The 16140-nt window shown below is 43.8% G+C and overlaps 1 protein-coding gene across 1 annotated transcript in view; it reads left to right on the forward strand.

Moving 5' to 3' along the window:
• kcng4a (potassium voltage-gated channel, subfamily G, member 4a) overlaps positions 1-15801 on the forward strand; it is a gene marked incomplete at both ends in the record, with an annotated part of 83694 nt that extends 67893 nt beyond the window's left edge. Inside the window, 2 exons of the mRNA XM_080736643.1 lie at positions 14023-14549; positions 15447-15801. Coding sequence (XP_080592769.1) covers positions 14023-14549; positions 15447-15801 — 882 coding nt within the window. The remainder of the gene's footprint in view (positions 1-14022; positions 14550-15446) is intronic.
• Positions 15802-16140: the final 339 nt, after the last annotated feature.

Consider the following 16140-nt stretch of genomic DNA (forward strand, 5'->3'; position numbering starts at 1 on the left):
ACCTTACTGTTGTTCATCACTTTTATGTCATATCATATCTATTGCTGTGGAAACAGCAATAGATATGAGACTTGAACTATGTTCAATGCTGTCCTGAAATATTGATGTAACCTCAAGTTTAGTAATACAAACGTGTGTGTGTGTGTGTGTGTGTGTGTGTGTGTGTGTGTGTGTGTGTGTGTGTGTGTGTGTGTGTGTGTGTGTGTGTGTGTGTGTGTGTGTGTGTGTGTGTGTGTGTGTGTGTGTGTGTGTGTGAAAGAGAGGCAGAGTGTGTTTCTAACAAATGACCCATCACGCAGAGAAGGAGAAGGGCGTTGCAAACACTGATGTCTCGCCAGAACAAATACACAGAGAGAGAGAGAGAGAGAGAGAGAGAGAGAGAGAGAGAGAGAGACAGAGATACAGTTAGTTGTTAATCTATTGTTTGACCTACAGTATTATAATCTAAACAAAACGCACTTCTGGATTTTCGATTAATTGGAAAAGTAATCAATATAGTATCTAAATGATCTCTAAGAACATTATCGATAGTTGCGGCCCTAGATTTGTATTGTTAGGGGAGCAGCAGTGGCGAGTGTCTGGCTGCAGGGTCCCTGGTATGTGAGGTGCCTGGAAGGACAGCACATTCATCAACAGGATATTTTCCACTAAAATACAGCTTCAATAAATCTCTAACCAGCTCTGTCACCTCTCCTTATTCCCTCTGTCCTCCTGTATCCTGGACGCTGTGTTCTTTTCCTTATCAGCTTCGTCTCAGCTCTCGTTCTCTGTGAAACTTACTCTTGTGTTCTCTCTCTCTCTCTCTCTCTCTCTCTCTCTCTCTCTCTCTCTCTCTCTCTCTCTCTCTCTGACTTTCTCAGCTACCTTTTTGTTGCTCACACCTCCCACACATCCCCTATACCCCCCCAGTGGTGGAAACTAAGTAACTAAGTACATTTTCAGAGAAAAAAAAATGTGCTCACAGGAGATTAAAAAAAAAGAAAAGAAAAAAAAAACTCTTAAGAGAGAGAGAGAGAGAGAGACTCTCCTCCACATTTTTTGAGTGCTCGAATATCTTCTTTTTTTTTTTACATTAATCTTAAAGTACTGCAATTTTGAGGTAATCTTTTTTTCCTTTGACACTTGAGTTAGAAGGCTTGAGATTGAGAATGCGTCGTTGTTTTATACTCGATGGTGCCGAGTATAAATATAGTGTTGTGTATAGTGAAAATAGACGATAGTGAAAATACTTCATTCTGGGCAAACAACCTGGCCTTCGGTCAACCCAAACGTTGAGTGCCTGACTTTGTTTTGCACAGTTGTGGGAGCTGCAGGTCATCAATATGCAGATTATCCACTTGCTGAAACCTGAAACCACTTTGCTTTATGCAGCAGTGGTGGGCGGAGGGCCTGTGATATTTACATATTTTAATATTCAAAGGTCGAGAATGTGTTAATGAGAGAGTAAGACATATGTGCTTACAGCCAATTTTCAGAGTTTTTATTTTATTTCATTCATTTATTTGACATAATGTTTTAATATGGGATAACTATGGGAAAACAAAAGCATAGCAGAGTGTTTTTGCATTCATTAAAACCTGTCTGGAGGCGGACAATAAGGCTAGTTCCTATACGTCATAATTACCAAACAACCAGACACAGACTCTCCTGTTAGACAGTCTGACATAGGGATATCCATGTCTGCCTGACACCACAGATGACTCTCCTCACTAGCTATGACTGCCCACAAGCACCTAACTTGAGCATACAAGTAAGACGCCCTAAGGGCGAGAAGCGACCACCAGGTCGCGCGGAAAGAACCGACTTTTAAACTTCAGCACTGTTAACACATTTTTAAAGTTTTTGGGACTCATTTTGACTGCATAGCTTGGTGAACAGCACCCTATAGTGGACAGCGAGTCCACTGTTGGTCACTAGAGGGTGCTGTTAGCTTGACAGACAACTAGTGTGACAATTAAGTGTGACAGACAACTGCTGCAGGTTTTATAGCAACTGCTCCCTGACGGTCGCTATTAGCAGATCCAGTGAGCAAGACTGACATAGGGTCACCTCTGTTGTTATAGCCATGCACCACATGGAAGGCCTAGAACCAACTTTACCGGGGAATGACTCTCCCCACTCTCTCTAAGCGCCTATGAGCAATCCTCCTGGGCTCACGCAAGTGTCCCACTCTATAGATGAGACATGTCTGTGCCAGCTGTTTGAAGATTTCACGTCAGACATGGGAGAAAAGGAAGAAGCCCAGGGCCTTCTTGGTCCCCGTAACTTTGCTCTTCTATGCTCCAGGGAGCTACCCAGTGACCCGCAACCCCCACACTGCCCTCTTCCCAACCAATGGGCTACGCTATCTCTCAAGGCCTGTCCATACTTTGACCGAAACCGCCCTTTTCGTTCAAAAGGTCCGGTTCGACTGCAAAATGACGTCACTCGCGACTTCTGAAAAGCCGAATGAGAGTTCGGAAATTTGCATGTTGGAAAGTCCAACTCACCGAACATTTCGGTCAAAGTATGGACAGGCCTTTAGACTCTTTTACCTCCTCACCTATAACTTTTGCAGTCTCTATTCCAACCTCCTGGACATACTCCCACCATAGACACCCAGTAGACACAGGTTCTGACAGCTTTGCGTGACCTCTGCAACCTCCAGGGCCATTACCAGGGCCATGTTTCTTCACTTTATCCAAGTCTTTTCAACTCCATATAGTGTATGTGTACATAATTATTTGACAGCAAATTATGTTATGATTTTTAAGCAGTTTCTCAAATCAGAAATTACATTGGATTCCCCATATATGAAAACCTAAAAATGCTACATTCCATCAAGTGTCTACCTTGTTTAGTCAAAAGGATGTCTATAATTTATAACAGCAGTGTAGTCGTGGCCGCCATTGGATTCAGCACCCCTTTTTGGAAATCTGAGGTAGACTAAATATAGGACAGTGGTTCTCAAAGTGAACCACTGGAAGCTTTTCCGATACTGATACTGATATTGGTATTGGAACGGCTCTATTCTCAACTGAAAAAAAGTGTAGACTCTCAGTTGAAAATATGTCATTCTGCTGGTGTTTTCACACTTATGAAGCAGCCTTCACCCCGGGGGTGTTAGGATGCGACGGGGGCCATGCAGATACATGTCACACACACGCTTCCTTCTTCACACGCACGCTCCAAGAAGAAGGAAACTATGACAGCTTGGTGAGGTGTGTCTGAAAAAAAGAAGCGAATACAAGAGTGAGAACGAGAGAGTGAGAAAAGGCCTTTGTGTGATTGACAAAGACGAGGAGGAAGAACCAGAGCGCTGTGTTCTCGTGAAAGCCACGGCTACGACAGGGACAGCAAATAGTGAGAGGAGAGAGGCATTGGTGGCAGAATTGCTTAAGTACAAGTAGCAATACACCACAATGTAGAAATGATTCAAAACATGTTGGCAACTTGGCATCGCCATCACCATAGATGTGCCATTTCAAAACATCAAATGTCCTGCCATTGGCAAGACAGTAGATTTTCAGGGGATTTGCAGAACATTGAGCTTGTAGATCAGCTATTTTTGCTATTTATATGACCTTCTCTGACTTCAAAGTTAGAGAAAAAATGCATTGGAAGGGATTTTTCAGGAAAAGTGCAGTAAATACTGAAGAGTTGAAACGGCACATGTGCTTAAAGCTATACTATGGAAGTTGCTCAACTACTGGTCAGTAGCGTTATTGCTTTTTTCCGACGTTTTTTCACCCGGGGTCGCCACGTCGCCTGCGTCTCGCCGAGACGCATCCGTAGAGGCGTCTTGCGTGCTTCTGCAACCAGGCGTTGGGGAGTAACAGGCTAGACTCCTACACCAGAGTAAACACTGCTGGTTGAGGCAAGCAACTTCCTGAAAAGACGGCAAGACACGCTGTGATTGGCCGGTAGTGTATGATCCGTGCTGTGATTGGCCGGTAGTGTATGATCTGGGAGACACGTATACGGAAGGAGGCAGATGACGTCATTTTGCCGCGAAATGCAGCCCCCTTCATGGCTCAGTAGAAAACATATAAAGAAAAGGCTTCCGGGGCTGAAATTAACGGAGTGGGTGTTCTAAAACTTTAGCAATTTAATAGTTAGGACAATTTTAAGATTTGTTTTATTGGAAAAGTTACATAGTATAGCTTTAAAGTGCATTATTTCTTTAGCCTTGTATAAAACAAGGCTAAAGGGGTTAATATGCCGTATGTTTCGTAATAAAGCATAACGTAACGTATAACAACGTAAACCAGTAAGACTCCCTAATCGGGAGATAAGCGACCGTTGGTCGCTTATCTCCACAAATAGGCCAAAAGTTTGTTTTACCAATTATCAAGACATACGGGCAGTTGACAGTTTGCCATGGTTACTCATTGAAGTTGAATCTCCATATATGGAGACATAAGTTGCTCATACCATAGCAACCATGTTTTTTACAGGGCCTGGGATTGATGACATCAGAAATCTCCATATATGGGCATGAAAGGGATTTTGTTTCTGGAAATATGTCTGTGGGGTGCCACATTTGGAATAAAACACTTACATCACACATCTGGATATCCATACAGCCCATCTAGTTTGCCTGTGTCCATTTATGCCCATATATCTGATGACATTGGGACAATGATCTCCATATATGGGCATAAAACTTATGTTAATTAGTAAAGCCTGGGGATCTCCATATATGGGCATGAGGGGTACCCTAAAAGGGCATCATCTGGGAATAGCAAATATAGTTATCCTAGAAAGTGAAAATCTTACATCAAAGGCCATAACTACCTACCTACCACCATACTGCATTCCTCATTAAACTACCTACCAGTAAGATGCCTATAGGGAGAAAAGCAAAGGGCGAGGTTGCACCATTTCTTGGTCTTCTGGCCAGTGATGTATATCGGACCATTTAACCATATATGGAGACATCTGGTACCCAAAGATATTCACAGATATGGGCTTAATATTGATGACATAAGGGATCTCCATATATGGGCGTAAAAGGGATTTGGTTCCCCTGGCATCACAGGGATCTCCATATATGGGCATAAAATGGATTTGGTTACCCTGGCAACACGGGGATCTCCATATCTCCATATATGGGCATAAAAGGGATTTGGTTCCCCTGGCATCACAGGGATCTCCATATATGGGCATAAAAGGGATTTGGTTCCCCTGACATTACAGTGATGTCAGTGGCTGGTTCTACAGAGGGGATCTCCATTTATGGGCATAAAAGGGAATGTATGTATGATGATGTCAGATATCATAGACGTCATAGGACTTTCACATAACGAATAACTGAGTAAGCATGTAAACCCGTAAAATCTATATTTGGGCATGGCTGATTTATGACCTCATCATGATGACACGAGCAAACACAGCTGAATTGTATAAATGATCAGTGCAGAAACCAACAGAAGTATTTGACCAAGACTCTTCGATTTAAACATCAACAAAGGTGTGACGTTTGTTGATGGTCACAAAGGTGTGACGGACGGACGGACGGACGGACGGCCGGTGGAGGTTTTCATAGTAAACTGCTCCCTGACGGTCGCAATAATAGTACAACACTTGCCTCAGAAATGTGGTGGAGTAGAAGTATGAAAAAAAGCATCGAAAAATATCCAGAAGTAAAGTAAAAGTACCTCACAATTGTACTTAAAGGGGCACTCCACCACTTTTCAACCTATGTTCATATAATTGGTCCTCACTCAAAAATAGTAAATCCTTTTTTTTTTTTTTTTTTTTCTCAGAGGAGGGCTGTGGGCAGGTCAGAAACCCATAGTCTTGTGACATCATCGATTGCCAATCCAGCTTATAGAAACTGCAGGCTTTCTATTCCTGAAAAGTTGCAATTTTAAAGTGGAAGCCATTGTTCTCGCAATAATAAAAATCTAAATATTTTTTTCAAAAATATTGATTAAAATTTTTTTTGGGAAAATGATGATGTCACAAGACTATGGATTCTGAACTTCCCACAGCTCTCCTAGGAGACTTGGACTGAGTAGAAAAAAATTGTGATATTTTATCATGAACATTAGTGAGGACCTATTATATGAAGACAGGTTGAAAAGTGGTGAACTACTCCTTTAAGCACAGCACTTAGTTAGCCTATCTAACACCCCTGGAAAGAGAGGGCTCGAGGGACTTAAACAATGGAAGGGAAGATGGGAGGCAGGGAGGTGCTGGAGGAGACAGTGAGTGATGAGAAGGAGGTGAGAAGGGAGGAGAGGACAGGACAGAGACCCCCTGAGGGATGGTGCTTTTCGGGGGGAAATGGATGACGGGGAGAAGCGGAGGAGAAGGGGCGGTGTGGTGTGGTGAGGGGAGGCTGAGAGACAGGGGCGTCACAAGGGGGGGGGGGGGGACCGAGTTACCAGGGCCCAAGGTGGCCTTAATTGTTTTATACTTTAGCTATTAAAAAATAGCAGATCTACAAACTCTCAGAGCGGTGCCGCGCTGTGAGCTTGTATATCTGCTATTTTTTGAAAAGTCGTGAAAATGTGTGCAAATCTTTGAATATATGTATTTTTTAAGCGAACATTTGTAACTCAAATTTTGCTTCTGGGGGGGCCTAGAACTACATATTTTGAGATGGGGTCCAAGGCCAAATACATATCATTTTGGGGGTCCTTCACATGTAAAGGTTTGAGCACCACTGACATAGAAACATAGGTTTTTCACGAAAACCTTAGAAGGATTTGAAATATTCAAAGATTGCACATTTTCAAGATTTTTCTAAAATTAGCAGATCTACAAGCTTGCAGTGTGGCACTTGGTGCCGCGCTGTGAGCTTGTATATCTGCTATTTTTCAATAGTTAAAGCACAAAATAATGAGTAATAATGCGTTCCCAGTCTAAATGGGTTATGAACAACATTCATGGGGGGCCAGCAGTGAATCCTTAGTACCCAGGGCCCAGAATATGGTGCAACACCCCTGGCGAAGAGATAGATGGAAGAGAAGAGAGAGGCCAGGGGAAAAAAGCAAAGGTTGGGCGGAGAGAAGGAGGGATGAGAAGGAAGACAAGAAGGAATGAAGGAGTGGTTTGTTGGAGGGGGGTGACCATAGGGGGTGACAGATGGATGAGCAGTGATGCATACTTACTGTAGGCCAAGGGTCTTCAACAGAGGGTCCGGGACCCCTAGGGGGTCCTCAGAGTTACTATAGGGGGTCCTCCAAATCTTTGTGTGGTAGAAACCTTTTTCTCATTGTATATTTACCACGTGAACCCTAGTGTCCTTATTCTGAGAACATTAGCCAAAAATAGCAGATCTACAAGCTCTAGCTTGTAGATCAGCTATTTTTGGCAAAGAGGAAAAAGAGCAGACTAAGTGCACAGTGAAGGCGGGTAAACTTTATTAAGTATTGACACTTCAAGCGGTTAAATATTTGAAAACGCAAATTGACATGAATCCAAAATACACTGATGATTGTGCTGTCAAACAATGAAACTACATGGAATCTCTGAAAAGGTTGTGGGGGTCCCTGCTTCATCTCTCTCTCAACTAAACCTTGGCCTGAAAACGTTGAAGACCCCTGGGTTAGGGTAAAGACTCATAGCCTGTATGTTTGCTATTGTCACAATTTTTGAACATTTGAAAAAGAGATTTTGAAAAAGAGAAGGCTAGTGCACACTGTCTTCAAATGCAATTAAAAAAGAAAAAAAGCTTTGATGGGAAATCACAACTTGGGTCTGGTACCTTCATCGGGTAATCTTTGAAGATTGAAAGATTACCTGATGAAAGTACGAAATTGTCTGAAATGTTGTGATTTCCCATCAAAAGCTTTTTTCAGTGCGTTCGTTTGGTCTTCTCCTACGCACCTGTCGCCTTTGTAGGTGCGCAAAAGACTTGCTTTTTATGTATACGAAAAAAGAAAGAAAAACAGGGGAAAAATTGGGACTCCCAAGGTTAAAGCGATTAACACTCTGGGCTTCTCTGAGTATACTAATACAGTATCTGGCTTAAAGTCCTGTTCGCAATTTGGTGTTAGGGGAGTTTCTCACCTGAACTGAGTCAGTGGGTCCCTAGACATGAAAAATCACCGAGGTGCTCGTCCGCCATAGTGCCAGGAATGGCGCAATGGCCATATCAAATATGGCTGCCATCGGCTATCATGAAAATCCAACTTTTCTGTTTCTGGGTGTATATGCACATGTAATACCTCTATTTGGACTAATTGTGGTGTGGGGAATTCATTTCTGATATTGTTTTGACCATTTTGGGTGATTTGGACCTCAAAAGGTCATGGTCAAGGTCATTTTGCTATTCGAAGACCGTGGGCCATAACTTGGCCATTGTTAGGAGTAAAAACAGGTGCAGTAGGTCTAAATCAACTAATGCTGACATGTATAATTCATTTCTGACATTGTTTTGACCATTAAGGATCATCTTGTCTTTGAAATATCAATGTCAATGCCATTTTACAAAAACGATTTTGTTCATTACTTGCACTTTTATAGTATTTTTTGTAAGTTTGTTACTATTTTATAGTAAGTTTGTTTTGTTTATAACAAAAGACATACTAGTGAGAAATACAACAAGTAAACATCAACATTTAACTTTAAAGGGGGGTTTTAAATGGGTGTTTAAATGAGCAAATAAGACTATTTACGAATAAAAGTAACAAATACAATTACACAACAAAATCACTCACAAAATTAAATAACAATTTCCCTCAAAGTGCACCATATTGTGATTGTGTGCATGCAAGTATAGTATGAGGTGTTTTTACAGGATGGATTTGTCATTGTTCCATGGCAAAATATGATGCACAGAACTCCATCAGTGTCGAGTGTCTTGCTTCAGACATGGCAGGAGTGTACTAAAGTCAAAGTGCTCCTTCCATCCATCAGAGCTTGACATTGACTTTTTGAGGCAGTTGTCCTTTGGACAAGTATATTTCCCATTCACTTGTCTGGGGACAAAAGTCACTTGTCCGGATAAAAATGTCATACATTGAAATAATAACAAAAGGACGGCTAATGACCCCCTTGCTCCCTCCACTCCATAGTATGGGCACTTGTCCCGGACAACAGGACAAGCCTTTATGTCATGTCCTGTTCCATGTTCCATTGGTTCTAGTCTTTCCTCAGGTTCCTTGGCTGTTGCAAGCAGGTGGCAAGAAATGCGCTAGAAAGGTGCCTTGTTGGTCTCAGCAGTTGTACTTCTCTGCTACCAATACTGTGTCTTGTTCTGTCAAGGTCTTTGCCTCTCCAAAGTTTGTTATATATTGTACTTGGTCAGAAGCCATAACTACATGTTTAATCCTCACCTGGCCCATGCAGTCATCTCCTGTCTCCAAGGCATACAGTATGTACCTTGATCACTGTCTTGGCTAGTGGTGCTCCAAGATGAGACTGCTTGATGCAGTGGAAGTGAGTCTCACCAGTGCCATACTGCTGCCAGATCTCCTTCATCCCCAGTGCTTGGAAATATGGGGTGTAGTATAGCAGTAATGTGAAGGAGACTGGGGTCCGCTCATAGTTCCGACATCCCATTATTCTGACCATTAGGTTAGTGAAGGTTAGGGATAGGCTTAGTTATAATGGAGGCTGTACATGATCAAGGTGTCAGCCTCCTCAATCCTATTCAAGATGTCTGGGATCTCTTCTCCACTAGCGACATCATCAACAGAGACAACAGAGCTGATAATGGTAAATGGACTGCATTTACAGTATATAGCACTCTTCTCCAAAGCGCTGTACAATGTATTTCACATTCGCCCATTAACACACACATTCAAACATACATTCACACCATGAAACCATGCAAGGTGCTCATCGGGAGCAGTTAGGGGTTCGACAAATAAGCAGGAGGCAGCCGTTCTACCTACATCGCCACAAGCTTGAATGGACACCATATTCCGAACACACGGCTGGAGAGATGTTTGTTCTCCTCAGACACCCAGAATTTGTAAAGTTGATGAGGGATGGGTCTGTCGACTCTGTTATCTCTGATGATGAGTGGCTCCCTGCAAAAGGGGCTGGAGGTGAAGAGATCCCAAAGATTGAACTAGATTGAGGAGGCTGTCACCAAGCTGCTGGTACATGTGGAGTCAACTGGCCCTATTATAACTAAACCTACCCATAACCCTAACCTAATGGAGGGCATAATGGGTCGCCAGGATTATGAGTGGACCCCAGAGAGTTGTCGTAGTGATACTTCCAAGCACTGGGAATTAAGTAGATCTGGTAGCAGTATGGCACTAGGTGTGCAGCGGCACATGCTTCTACAGCATCAAGCAGTCTCTCATCTTGGAGCACCACTAGCCAAGACAGTGATCAGGGGACATATGCCTTGGAAACTGGAGATGACTGCATGGGCCAGGTGGGGACTAAGCATGCAGCTATGGCTTCTGACCGAATACAATATCTAACAAACTTTGGAGAGGCAAAGACCTTGACAGAACAAGACACAGCATTGGTAGCAGAGAAGTACAACTGCTGAGACCAACAAGGCACCTTTCTAGTGCATGTCTTGCTACCTGCTTGCAACAGCCAAGGAACCCGAGGAAAGACTAGAACCAATGGAACATGGATGGATGCAAGGAACACTTCGACTCTCGAGGATATGGCTGCCTTGCTGATGGATAAATGGTAAATGGTGCATATATATAGCGCTTTTATCCAAAGCGCTTTACAGAAATTGTGCATTACATTCACCCACACATTCATACACCGGTGGCGGAGGAAACCATGCAAGGCACCAACCAGCTCACCGGGAGCAATGTGGGGTTCAGAGTCTTGCCCAAGGACCCTTCGACATTAACTCAGGGGGAGCCCGGATTCGAACTGGGAACCCTTCGGGAACCCTTCGTGCTCTAATAACGGTTTCTCTACCCCTGAGCTATGCCGCCCCAATATCGGTGCATATTTTGCCATGGAACAATGGCAAATACATCCTGTAAAAACACATCATACAGTACTAACTTGGATGCACACAATCACAATATGGTGCACTTTGAGGGAAATTGTTATTTAATTTTGTGTGTGCTTTTGTGTGTGATTTTTATTTGTCACTTTTATTCGTAAATAGTCTTATTTGCTCATTTAAACACCCATTTTAAACCCCCCTTTAAAGTTAAATGTGGATGTTCACTTGTTGTATTTCTCACTAGTATGTCTTTTGTTATAAACAAAACAAACTTACTATAAAATAGTAACAAACTTACAAAAAATACTATAAAAGTGCAAGTAATGAACAAAATCGTTTTTGTAAAATGGCATTGACATTGATATTTCAAAGACAAGATGATCCTTAATGGTCAAAACTATGTCAGAAATGAATTATACATGTCAGCATTAGTTGATTTAGACCTACTGCACCTGTTTTTACTCCTAACAATGGCCAAGTTATGGCCCACGGTCTTCGGAATAGCAAAATGACCTTGACCATGACCTTTTGAGGTCCAAATCACCCAAAATGGTCAAATATCAGAAATGAATTCCCCACACCACAATTAGTCCAAATAGAGGTATTACATGTGCATATTCACCCAGAAACAGAAAAGTTGGATTTTCATGATAGCCGATGGCAGCCATATTTGATATGGCCATTGCGCCATTCCTGGCACTATGGCGGACGAGCACCTCGGTGATTTTTCATGTCTAGGGACCCACTGACTCAGTTCAGGTGAGAAACTCCCCTAACACCAAATTGCGAACAGGACTTTAAGCCAGATACTGGAGTATACTGTATGTGGGGAGGTGTGGGGGAGATTGATGGCCTGGGGCCAGCGTCCCCTCTGTGCCATCGTATGGCTGCCTAATGGCTCTTCCAGGTCAGTTAGAGGGTGTCCGGGGCAGCACGCCCGCGCACCTGGGTCCGTCTTAAATGTCAAAAAATGCAGTTTCATTTTCCATTAGGACAGTGGTTCTCAACCTTTTCAGACTGCGACCCCCAAAATAATCATATTTTAACTGGGGACCCCCCCACCCTGACGAACACATTTTTTATAATACGGTTATATTGCGAAAATAGCCAATCTACATGCTCACAACGCCTCGCAACGTAGATCGGCTATTTTCACAATTTCTGCCTCTAATATTTGACAATTTGGCCAATGCTTAATTTGTCATTTTAGAGGTATTAAAAAGTCCTTAAATTGTCACTTCAGAAATGTCCAGATACCCTCTATACACTTCAACTTTATGTTGGTTTGTTTACTGTTGAGTGGAGAAAACCATGTTGCACATTAAGTTAATCAGGCCACGTCTGAAGGAAGAAGTCTACTCTACTCTAGGCCCCTGCCTAATAATAGAAATGCATTTGTTTGGATAACATTAAGTCAAATATTGCATGCGGCCAAACAATCCGACTCGCCAGTGAATTTGCATGAATATGATTGCCTTTGCCTTTCATGTGTGTAATTGTATTATTATGTGTGCAACACTGTGTCAAATTATGTGCCATCGATTTAGATGTCACGCTCTCCTGAGGGATGTGCTACCGATGACTAGCACCCAGGGACTGTAGAGTGAATTAACTCATTGTTGCAGTATTTCTAGTGCGATATATTTACTGGGCATTGTCCCCGTCAAGTGAAAGAAAACAAACAAACAAACAGACAAACAGGAAGGTTTCACATTTACACTTGGGATGCCTTTATTTTGGTAATTGTTTGGCTATGGAGTGCCGCCATTCCCTTTATTATTTTGAAGAGCCCTGGAAGCCACAATCGAGTGGAAAATGACGGTCTGTAAAGCCCTTTGCACACAGGACAGTTGCGTTTTTTTCGTTTGCTGCATGAATAAAACGCATTGGATTTGGTGTGCAATGCTGTGCGGAATCGGCGCTGCGGATCCCAAAAGGAGTCATGAAAGGAGTGATGAGTTTTTTACCGCATGCGACAAGACGCACAAATCGAACTGGTTTCGATCGAGAAAAAAAACGCACGGCCGCAGCCACTCGTCGCACGGCCAATTCGGATCCGGCGTGCATGAGGTCGTAGAGAATCATTGTTTTCTTTTAAAAAAATGAAATTGTCCATTTTATCCGTACGGATAAACGCGCCTGTGTGCAAAGGGCGTAAAGGCGGCCGAGTATGTTTATTTTCACACGGAAATTAAAAATCATAACCGCAGCCGATCCTCACGGACGTGAAAAATGTAGATTCTGAGATAAAGCCGTTTCTTTGCATCAGCAATGAACAGGAGCCTATGGAGATTAGACGCTTACTGATGCTGGCGGCCGAGTTGCATCATGGGATATGTAGTGTTTTTTGCCCACCGGCAACCGCAGCAGCGCCTGTTTACCTTGTTACTATGGTAACCAGGTAACACGTCTCTGGACGAGATAACGGGGCCGTGGCGACACTGCCCCGATCGTTCTTATCATGTTCCTGGATGTGTTTGGCAGCGGAAGTGTTAATCTGCCACTCGTCCGGCTCCCCCACGGAGGCGCCGATTGTTTGTGTCACTGCCTGATGTCACCTGCATGGCCACCAGCTAGGGTGGACATGCTCCAACAGCTGTAGCTAATGATTTATTCATGACTATGGAGGGGGATTATCTGACCCTGTGACTCTCTCCAGGGGTGTCACACCGAATTCTGGGCCCTGGGTACATGGATTCACTGCAGGCCCCCCGCACAATTATTTTGTGCTTTAACTATTGAAAAATAGCAGATATACAAGCTTGCGTGCTTGTAAAAAAAAAAAAGAAGAAAAAAAATTGAAAACTGTGCAATTCTTCGAATATTTCAAATGTTATGATATCAGTGGTGCTCAAACTTTTTAAAGTGAAGGACCCCCAAAATTATATGTATTTGGCCACGGATCCCCCCAGAAGCAAAATTTGAGTTACAAATGTTTCACGACTTTTAAAACATTTCTAAAATGTATATCTGCTTGTACCGGTATATCTGCTATTTTTCAATACCTAAGTATAAAATAATGAAGGCCCCTCCACCTTGGGCCCTAGTAACTCAGTCCCACTTTTCCCCCCTTGTGACGCCCCTGACTCGCTCTCTCTTTCTCCCTACCTCCCGTCTCCCCTTCTCTCTCTCTCTGTCTCTCTCTCTCTCAGGGCGAGTGCTCTGCAAAGTGCTACCACATGTGGGTCATCGAGACGGTGTGCGTGGCCTGGTTCACGCTGGAGTTCCTGCTGCGCTTTGTGCAGGCGCGCAGCAAGCTGGACTTCCTGCGCGGGCCGCTCAACATCATCGACGCGCTGGCCATCCTGCCCTACTACCTCTCCCTGGTGGTGGAGGAGGAGGACCCCAACCTGACGCACGACACGGGCAAGGGCAAGGGCTACCTGGACAAGCTGGGCCTGGTGCTGCGCATCATGCGCGCCCTGCGCATCCTGTACGTGATGCGGCTGGCGCGCCACTCCCTGGGCCTGCAGACGCTGGGCCTGACGGTGCGGCGGAGCACGCGCGAGTTCGGCCTGCTCATGCTGTTCCTGTGCGTGGCCGTCACGCTCTTCTCGCCGCTGGTGCACCTGGCCGAGAGCGAGCTGACGGGCGCGCAGGACTTCAGCAGCATCCCGGCGTCCTACTGGTGGGCCATCATCTCCATGACCACGGTGGGCTACGGCGACATGGTGCCCAGGTAGGGGCGTAACGACATGGTAACTGGATCGGAAAACATAGATTTTGATTTGCAACGATCTGCTGTATCGATATCAATCAGCAAAATTGGCTTTGTATCGTATCGTATCGTATCGTTTTGCAATGCAAATAATCGGTATCAAATCGTTTTGCAATGCAAATAATCATTGTATGGATACTAAGTATTCCTATATATCAATTTTAAGAAGAATATTTTAAAAGGGGAGTCTAATTACTTTTCTATTCCATATAGCTAGTCTTGGTCTATCGATAAATGTGTGTAATATCTGTGTTCTTGTACAGGTGCGGGTTTGTCCATATGTGATGAAATATAATGTCCATGTATTTGTTAGAGAATCACAGTGAATAGTTATTTATATCCATAATAATGTTTTTTCACATAAAAACTGCACTATTGACACGTTTCACACAGATTTAATTTCTTTGCTAAATAGTTACTATATCGATTTTCAATCTTTGAATCGAATCGTATCGTATATCGCCATGAATGAACCAATAGTCCATGTATCGTATCGTGCATGTTTCCTGATGCGTATCGTAGTTAAAGGAGTAGTTCACCCCCAAAATGACTTTTTTTCTATTGATTACTCATGCCATGGAGACTTGAGTTCAATAATATTAGATTAATTAGATTTTTGTAAATATACCCCCATTGATTCCGGATGGGGACCTAAATGCATTTATTTGGGTCCCCATCCGGAATCAATGGGGGTACATTTATTGTAATCAAATTATTTTTCTTAGGAATGCGACCAATACAAAAAAAATATTATTGAACTCAAGTCTCCATGACATGAGTAATCAATAGAAAAAAACGTCATTTCGGGGGGTGAACTAATCCTTTCAAATGTATGGTTACACCCCTATGCCCATGCAGGTCCATCCCCGGCCAGGTGGTGGCGCTGAGCAGCATCCTCAGCGGCATCCTCATCATGGCGTTCCCCGCCACCTCCATCTTCCACATGTTCTCGCGCTCCTACCAGGAGCTCAAGCAGGAGCACGACCGCCTCTTCAAGGAGGAGATCCGGGAGCTGGCGGCCCAGGCGGCCGCCGCCGACCTGGAGGAGGTGGGGGTGGGGGGCGACGGCGGGACCCTGGGCATGACGGCGGGGGACTTCGCTCCGTCCGGACTGGGCCTGGGGCGGGAGAGCACGGAGTCGCTCGCCCTGCTGGGGAAAGGCGGCGAGACGGCGGGCAACAACAACCACAGCTTACCGGCGGGAGCCTTCTGAAAAGGGACCCCACGGTGACGGACACACTGATCCCCTTGGAGCTGCACACACACACACACATAAAGACCGACTCTAGCGAACAAGCCGCAGAGGATATTAGCACCTTCCCCCCCCAAAAAAAATACTGTATAACATATCGTCGTTGTCGGGCGGAAACCTTGTATGTCCAAAACCGTTTTGTATTTATCCTTTTTATAATGATTTAAACTAGTGAAAACAGCGGTGCGAGGCATTGTGTGCTTTTAGATCTGCTGTTTTCACTAATCTTGTGCGACGGCCTTGTATGATGAAGCAGGGCTTTACTTTGCGAAAGAACATAAAAATTGGAAACTTGGAGAT

This window comes from Nannobrachium achirus (assembly GCF_963921795.1).
Source record: "Nannobrachium achirus genome assembly, chromosome: 11".
NCBI lineage: Eukaryota > Metazoa > Chordata > Actinopteri > Myctophiformes > Myctophidae > Nannobrachium > Nannobrachium achirus.